The 9,048-nt window shown below is 41.7% G+C and overlaps 1 protein-coding gene across 1 annotated transcript; it reads left to right on the top strand.

Moving 5' to 3' along the window:
* The first annotated feature begins 3,195 nt into the window (after positions 1-3,195).
* Positions 3,196-4,225, top strand: OR2W3 (olfactory receptor family 2 subfamily W member 3). The gene has a single exon (XM_019633623.1). It carries the CDS (start codon positions 3,196-3,198, stop codon positions 4,138-4,140), a length of 945 nt encoding a protein of 314 aa, XP_019489168.1. The 3' UTR covers positions 4,141-4,225.
* The last annotated feature ends 4,823 nt before the right edge of the window (positions 4,226-9,048 follow it).

The raw sequence follows: 9,048 nt of genomic DNA, 5'->3' as shown, positions 1-9,048 counted from the left end.
CCCTCTCAGAGCCCCAGGACAACACCAACCTGTCTGCATCCCAGAGGACAGGGGAGGCGGCTGTTGGTTCCGAGCTGGCCAGATACAGGAAATTAGGATGAACGTTCTCTTCCACCTGCCTCAGATGTCCCTTAAAGTCCCTTGGACTCCCAAATCCAAGTGCAGAAAACACTCAGGAGATGGGGACTCATGTGCTGCCCTGACAAGCTAATGCCTATCACTGCATTCCACTCATTTTCTGCTTCTTGGTTTACTTTTATTTCACAGAATTCACAAGTTTTGGATAACAAAATTGTGCAGCAGTTTGTTTTAAAACACTGGTTTTATTGTGGTGACAAAACTTGGTTCCGCTTTTTTGCTTCCTAAACTTCCTGCCTTTCTTTCTACTTATTTTCCTTTTTTAGTTTGTTTTGTTTTAAATGATTTATTAAGGGGGATGGGGCAATGTTGTCTGTAAAGGAGCAATAATAAAGTTAAAATGATATATTAACAGATTTAGAAAAAAACACAATATTTATAGGAAAATTTTCTAAATGTTTTGTTATACTATAAACATACATGTATATATTATTTTTAATTTCATAATTCATTATTATAAATTACAATTTAATAAAGAATGTATAAATGAAAGTCTCCCTTAAACTCCATCTCACACTCTTGAAGTAAGTCACTTTAACAATTCAGTGCATACGTTTAGATATTATATCTATTTTAATGTAAATATACATAGAGTTTGTGACCAGAAAGTGGGATCATGCTATGCATAATCTCATTCTGTGTTACATTTTGCTTTCCACTTGTATAAGATTAATATGAGATTTGGAAAAAATATCCAGGTAAAATCACATACATATGCTTATTTCCATTTAGTAGCTGTTTGTTTCTAGCCCATAAAGTTGTCATTATTTATTAAATCATTTCTACAACTTCAAACATATGCATCATTTCTGAGTATTAGCCATTTTAATCAACAATCTTTTTCTAAGATCCCTCCAAACATTCTATTCCAATTTTAATTCCTATCATGAGTTCAAGAGAATGGGATTATTCCCTTGCACTTTTCCCAGCTCTATATATACCACATTTCAAAACATTTACCTGTCTAAAAAGCACATAACTTTATACCTGTATTTTAATTTTATAGCTTTTTTTTTTATTTGGGAATCAGGGGAAGGGGAACAGACAAGTTGCTGTCGTTTTGTTCTTCAGTCTAGTTGTGGAGGATGTTGCTTCACTGGCCCAAGTTGGCACCATCATTGTGCTCTTCCTGGGCGAGGCAGATCAGTCATTGGCTTCTGGACGGCCGCTCACTGCGGCTGCTGGCCGCTCACTGTGGCTGCTGGCTACACACGGTAGCCCATTGCAGCCCAGCTCCAGGTCGAGCTGTTGTTCAGCATCTTAGCTGTAGAGGGCAGTGTCACTGGCCCTCATATGTGGGGTCTGAACCGGGACCCTCTGGCATCCCAAGCCAGTTCTTAACAAATGTGCCACTCGGCCGGCCCCAATTTTATATCTTTAATTATCAGTGAGAGCAATTCTAATGTTTTTAAGCCATGTTTCACATTACTTTTCTTGTGAACTACTACTTCAAGTTGCTACCTATTTTTATTTTGTTCCATGTTTTCTTGCCAACTTCTTGAAAAAAATTATTAAACAAGGAAGCCTTTCAATGTCATGTTGAATTTCTCTAGTATTTTAATTATTATTTATACTTTATTAGCAGAGTTTTTTATATCACAGATTTATTAAAATATGCAAACTTGTTTGTATTTTGCTTATAGGTTTTGAAAATTGCAACTTGACTAGTGAGATCTATTTAAATCCAACATGAGCAGGAAAAAAACAAAGAGAACAACTCTCATGTTTTCTTATAACAGTTTATTTATTGAGTGTTTAAATATTTGATTTGTAATTTGTTTTGGTGAAAGGAGTGAATGAGTGATCCACACTCCCCAACCCCAAATGCCTCACCAATTATCATGGTTTAATTATTATTTTCAAAGGATGTTTAGATATATGTTAAGGATAGTTTCTCCTTATTAGACTGTTTTTTCATCAGGATTTCTCTGCCTCGTTGCATGGGCCTAATTTCCCACTCCTTTTATGTGTGACACATAACTTCATGTAACACACATACAACTTTCATATTTACCAACTTTCTTTCATATTAAAATATCAAAATATAGCTATAAAATAAATAAGGTAGTTTGATTATTACCATTGAGATGAGTAAACTATGAAAAGGTAGAAGAGAGCTTTCCAAGATCTCCTAATGGTATCTTGCTGACTAAGGAATGGTAACAAGGCAGCAGGGAGACTGGGGCTGCAGCCCAAGTGTGTGAAATTGGCTCCTCTGTCTGTCTGTAAGACTTGTGCTGTGTCCTCAGGTCTGCTTTGTTTGAATCTGATGAACTATTGGGATTGCAATTTGACAGAGGTTTCTGCACATGTATGTAAATTAGTGCATTAAAGTTAAATTATCTGTTTCAAATTTTGTGATTTTCATTTTATTTTCCTCAAGCAGTATATAGTACTTTGGAAGGGAAAAAATACTCTATTTCTTCAAAACCAGACCCAACTAAGAGAGAGAGAGAGAGAGAGAGAGAGACAGAGAGAGAGAGAAGAGAGAGTAACTACATGTGTATGTTGCTTTAGTAATACTCAATTGTCTCACATATTATTTATTTATTCAGGTACTTTAAAATTACCTCAAGAATAATGATCAAATGAATGAGATGTGTCTTTGGGTTAGAGAGTAAATAAAATATTTTGTGTATGGTGGCTATTTTCTAAATACTATTAATTGATTATTCTGAGATTGCATTTGGGGCCTTGGAGGTTTTTGCAGGAGCTCAGAAACTCGTGTCTCAGGAAGAATCAGTGGCTGGGCAACAGCAGGGTTTATGTTCTTGCCATTGGAATAAGAGGCAGTGAAGGATGAGGACTCTGAGCCTATGTCCTCAGTTCAAAGTCAGCTTTTCCACAATATGATCGTTTGCTTAACATATGCCTGCCTCAGTTTCCCTTTCTGTAAGTCCGGGACAATAAGGCTGTCAACTCCATACCACTGTTGTTGAGGTTAAATGAGTAAATAAATGTAAAAATTGTAGAAGAATGCCTGGCTCATAGTAGGTGCCGCCTTATGCGGGCTACTGTGGTGATTAGTATCAATATTGCTCCTCAGGTGCAGTCCAGATGGATGGAGCCAATCAGAGCTCCCAGGGAAACTTCATCCTTTTGGGGTTTTCTAACCACCCCCATCTGGAGAGGATCCTCTTTGTGGTCATCTTTATTGCATATCTCCTGACCCTTGTGGGCAACATCACCATCATCCTGGTGTGCCGGCTGGACCCCCACCTCCACTCCCCCATGTACTTCTTCCTCACCCACCTCTCCATCCTGGACCTCAGTTTCACCACCAGCTCCATCCCTCAGCTTCTCTATAACCTGAGTGGACGTGACAAGACCATCAGCTACACAGGCTGCGCCATCCAGCTTTTCCTGTTCCTGGCTCTGGGTGGCGTGGAGTGCCTGCTCCTGGCCATCATGGCGTATGACAGGTTTGTCGCGGTTTGCAAGCCCCTGCACTACATGGTGGTCATGAATCCCCGCCTCTGTGTGGTCTTGGTGTCGGTGGCCTGGGGCTGCGGGGTGGCCAACTCCTTGGCCATGTCCCCAGTCACCCTGCACTTACCCCGCTGTGGGCGCCGCAGTGTGGACCACTTCCTGTGTGAGATGCCCGCCCTGATCCGGATGGCCTGTGTGGACACAGCTGCCGTCGAGGGTACTGTCTTTGTCCTGGCCGTGGGCATCGTGCTGTTACCCCTGGCATTCATCCTGGTCTCCTATGGCTACATCATAAAGGCGGTGCTACAAATCCAGCCAGCGGCAGGGCGACAGAAAGCCAGCAGCACCTGCAGCTCGCACCTCACCGTGGTCTCTCTGTTCTACGGGAACATCATCTACATGTACATGCAGCCTGGGAACAGCTCCTCCCAGGACCAGGGCAAGTTCCTCACCCTCTTCTACAACATTGTCACCCCGCTCCTGAACCCGCTGATCTACACACTCAGAAATAAAGACGTGAAGGAGTCACTGAAGAGGCTGCTGCTCGGTGACACGGAGGTAGGACAGGAGTAAGGGCGATGGCAGGGATGAGTGTGTCCAGCCTGGCTTCGTCTCCATCAGGGGCCATGGGTGGCATCTGGAACGATTCAGTCAGATCTAGTCTTGACCTGTGCTTTCCACTGTGTGTCTTTTCCTGGACTTCTGTAAGACTGTTTCGGTCTCAACATTACATGTTCTGGTAAGTGAACTGCACAACACATATCATCCAAACAGCCCCTCTAGACGGTCTGGAAAGCAGGCCCAAAGACCAGTGTGAAGTCACTAATTACAAAGATGAGTCTCCACAGCTTATACCAGAGTACCAACTATAAAAATACTCCCTTTCTCAACCAGAGTTTTGCTTGTGTTCTTCTTTTTTTAAATTCTTTAACAACTTTCTGCATATGTTAGTCAGAACGATCACAATTTGACCACTTTTCTTAGCTGACAGCTATCAAACAAGGGAATTTGGCAAGTGGGATATTTTCTGTTTCCCACATTACCATCAAAAGCCTTTCACAGGACTTGTGCTTCTTTTTTGCCTTTGGTGCCCAGCCTTTGACATTTTCCCCAAAGTCTGGTGTAAGATTCTGGATAAACCCAGAAACTAACTTATAACAATGATACATCAGTCATTGAAATCTTAGAACATCATTATTCCTCAGGTATGTTTTCATTTTATTAGTGAGGAGGACCTGATGTTTATTAAGTTCCTGCTATGAGTCAGATGCTCTTAATTCATCTGATATTCTCTTCACTTATTGGAGGTCAATATGGTTTCATTATCTTTCTTCTACCCATGTCATTCTTGAAATCATTTGCTGAAGTAGATCTGACCCAGAGCTTTACTCCAAGTTATGTCTCACTCCCAAATCCTGTTGTGTCTATTGCTACCTGAATTTTCAAAGAGCAAATATCCTTAAGCATTTAAAAACTAGTGTCAAAGACCCTTTGGGACTAAAAAGCATGATTTGCTTTCATTCTTCGCAAAATACAGACCAGAGTATAGGGGAGGAGAAGTTTTCCTGAACCCTGTTAGGGTCCCTCTCTGGGTCTGAAAAGTAAACTGAGAAAGATGATAAGGAGAAAAGCCTACACATTTATTTAATAAAAGTTTCACATTACACAGGAGCTTTGTGGAGGAAATGAAGACCTGAAGAAATGGGTTTCATGCCAGATCTGATGAAGAGTGGACAGTGGTAGAGAAATATGATAGGACAAAGGGGATCTGAGCTAAATGTAATATGCAGGAAAGCTTTGCAAGGCCTGTGTGTTCAGGTTCTTCTTAGTGTCCCTGCCTTGGAAATAAGGATATTCCTTTCCTCCAGGAACAGAGAGGGCACCTCTCACATGAGGGTCTATGCCTGCCCCCACCGCTTCACAGATACCTTCACCCTGAAATATTCAATTTTCCAAAGTGCCACATTTTGAGGTTGCATGCCCTGAACCCAGGCCAGAGCTTCTCCCACTTAATATGCAAATTCATTACCTGGGATCCTGTTAAAATGCAGACTATATTCTGGCCTGGATCCAGCTCTCTGGACAGACATTGGTCGCTTCAGGAACAACTTCTTCACCACAACCACCAATGCAATCTATCCAGCCAGCCAACCCTAAATGCCAAGCCAGCTCTAGCCTCTGTACTTTTTTCTTCTTCTTTGTTCTTTTACAATAAGGTCAGAAATGCAAACTCAGTTGTCATGCTGTTTCCACATTGCTGTTTCTAATACTCTGAAAACCATTCTTGCCCAGGTATCTCTGGGGAAGAGTCCAGAGGTACTGCACACCCCGATTCACAGGCTGTTTCCTAAGGGACATAAAACCTGTTACCGATTTGTTTCATTTTTTGTCATTTGACACTCATTAAGAAATGTTTTCTGTGTTATAATGGCCAGGAAAAGTCATCTACTTAACTGTCCAGTATGTTTTGTCTCACAATTGTTTTTTTCTACATCATGTTAAAACACTAAGATTAAAAATAAATGTCAAGGGGCCAGCCGAGTGGCTCAGTTGGTTAAGAGCACGAGCTCTGAGCAACAGGGTCACCAGTTTGATTCCCAAATGGGCCAGTGAACTGTGCCCGAGCTGAGCTGCCACTGAGCTGGTGAGAGCATGTGCTCTTAACAACAAAGTTGCTGGTTCGACACCTGATGGGATGGTGGGCTGTGCCCCACCCCCCAAAAAACTAAGATTGAACACAGCACCTTGAGCTAAGCAGCCCTGAGCTGCCCATAGGCAGCTGGGTGGCTCAGTGTGCAACCAGGTTGCCAGTTCGACTCCATCATGAGATGGTGAACTACACACCCCTGCAACTAGATTGAAAGCGGCTACTGGACTTAGAGCTGAGCTTGCATCCTCCACAACTAAGACTGAATGGCAACAACTTAACTTGGAGCTGATGGGTCCTAGAAAAACACAATGTTCTCTTCCTCAATTCCCCAACATTATACCTCTCCCCAAGTCCCCAATAAAAATCTTCAAAAAACAAAAAAAGTCAAAATCTGAGATGGAATACAATTGTCTTTTCCTTGGTGAATGAACTCAAAAAGAGTCTGGAGACTTTAACTAGAAATATTTATTCAAGGGTCTTACAGTGTGCACACTGGGAACACAGCTAGGCCAAAACCCAGAAGTGATTTGAAGAAGAAAGAAAAGTTCTTATAGTAAAAAGTGCATTCCTGAGAATCATCAGTTCTGCATTCTCAGCCCTACAATAGGTCTAGGATGGTTATCAGTCAGATGTCAGGCAATCAGGAGGACAGGTTCTGGGGGGATCTGGTCAAGGCTGGCGGATGGATGATGGATGTCAGGTGGGTGTATACCCACATTCTTTGGAGGGTAATCAGGTGGTCTGGATATGGGAGTCCCTAGGGGGTTGATTAGAGACTTACCTGGAGGTTCAGATGCATATCTAGGCAATGACTCAGGTAAAAAACGGTTTAGTTCCTATGCTGATTAGAATGAGAATGGAGTTTTTCCTCATGCCTCCATCTTCATTGTGTTACTGATGTTAGTGACTTGGTTAAAGTGGCTACATTTTATACATCCCTTGCCTTCACTCTGCCCTCATCCTTTTGGTGAGTGGTTTTCTGTCCCAGTCATTGTTTGCTGGCTCCCACTGTTCCTTCCTCAGATGCTCCCTTTTCTCTGAAATCTCTGCATGCCTCTCTTCCTCAAACAGACCCTACATTATATTCCTTGTCTCACCTCTCTTTTCCCTTCTTTTTCAAACTCCTCTTGAGAGACTTGTTTAGTCAAATCTTTTTTTTTTTTACTACAGCCATGGCCCCCTCTTCTACTAATGCCACTTCTACCATGTATACTATGAAAATATAACTTCCAGTAAAATCTTGGCTGCTACAATATAAAAATGAACTCATATTAAATAATTTCTTTTAATCATAGGATCTGAAGCAATCAGGCAGATGTTGTAACTAGCTCACTGGATAGTCAAGCCAGTATAAATGTACTGAGTAAAGGGTTGGTCAGCTGAGTTACAAATAAAGCCCAACTTGTTTTCCTTTGGGGGTGAGGGATGACTACCAGACATGGCATCATGTGTACTTTCATAAGTTGCCTACGACTTACAAGAAAGTGCCAAATAGCTCAAACACAAAGAAAGGGGTCAAAAATCTGAAAGCCAGATGGTATGCCATACATAGTGCATAGTTTTCTACTGAAATACAACTTTTTTTTCTACATTACTAATAATAATTAGCACGGTTAGGGTCTTTGGTATGTGGCTACCTCCTAAGATCTTACCTATATTTACTCATTAAATCTTTTAGAAAGACAGTAAAGTGGGTGACACTGCATCCACATTACAAATGAGAAAGTCAGGGCTCAGAGATTTTCATCTCCAGTGCCTGGGAGAGTGAGATGCAGTGACACAGACACTCTGCTGTATTACTTGTATGACGCCCTGCTCAGACTAATGGGGTCCAGGACATGCTCTTCCAGAATATGGCACTTTGGCATATTGGGTATTTTAAGCTGAAGGAGTCTGAGAGAATGACAGAAGCAGGAAGATCACGCTGACCTTCCCCTTGCCCTTCTCCCCTGAAACAGGTTATAAAGTGCCCATGTAAGAGGTGCCCTTCTTGTACCTGGAGCAAAGGAGAATCTGTCTGCAAAGACAAGGAGATGCCCAAAGGAATCCTGACAAGCAGGCTGTGCTAGGTCTCCCCACTTACTACACTCTCCTTGCTCCCTACCTGTCATCCCTCCATGCTTGTCTGCCCTCCATCAACCCTGGCAAAAAATACTCAGATCTTACAGCTTCTTCAGGTCTTCATTTCCTTAGGAAGGCTCTTGTATCATGCAAAACTTGTATTAAATAAATGTATATGCTTTTCTCCTGCTAATCTATCTTTGCCCATTTAATTTTCAGACCCAGCCAGGGACTCTAACAGAGCCTAGGAAAGTTTTTCCCTCTCCTACAAGGCCAGGTCCTAGTAAGTCCTGCAGACTTCAGGATGGGAAAGAATTAGAGTATTTCTCCTCCTACTAAGGTGTTAGGTTTTGTTTTGTTTTGTTTGTTTTTTAGCCTAACAATGTCCCCTCTTCTGCTGAAAAGCAAAATTCAACTGAATAAATTTTAAAGATCTTATTGGCTTTATTCAAGGATTCATGAATCAGGCAGCCTCCAGTCTAGCAGATAGAAAGGAGTTCTGAAGAGCTGTATGAGGTAAGAGATTTTATATTCAGAGGGAGCAGAAATGAGGATGTTGCATTAGGCAAAAATTGGATTGGTTATTTCAAGTTTGCTTTCCTTATAGGGGATGGCAGGTCTGTGAGTCAGATTATCCAACAAATCCTGATCATAAAATTTTTCTTTTTTTTTTAATTTTTTTATTGTTAGTTTCAGGTGTACAGAACAATGCAATAGTTACCCTTTTCACCCTCACAAAGTAACAACCCCCCTCCCCCCATCCACTGCCC

This window comes from Hipposideros armiger, unplaced genomic scaffold (genome assembly GCF_001890085.2).
Source record: "Hipposideros armiger isolate ML-2016 unplaced genomic scaffold, ASM189008v1 scaffold_1361, whole genome shotgun sequence".
Taxonomy (NCBI): domain Eukaryota; kingdom Metazoa; phylum Chordata; class Mammalia; order Chiroptera; family Hipposideridae; genus Hipposideros; species Hipposideros armiger.
This window is presented reverse-complemented; position numbering and strand designations above follow the sequence as displayed.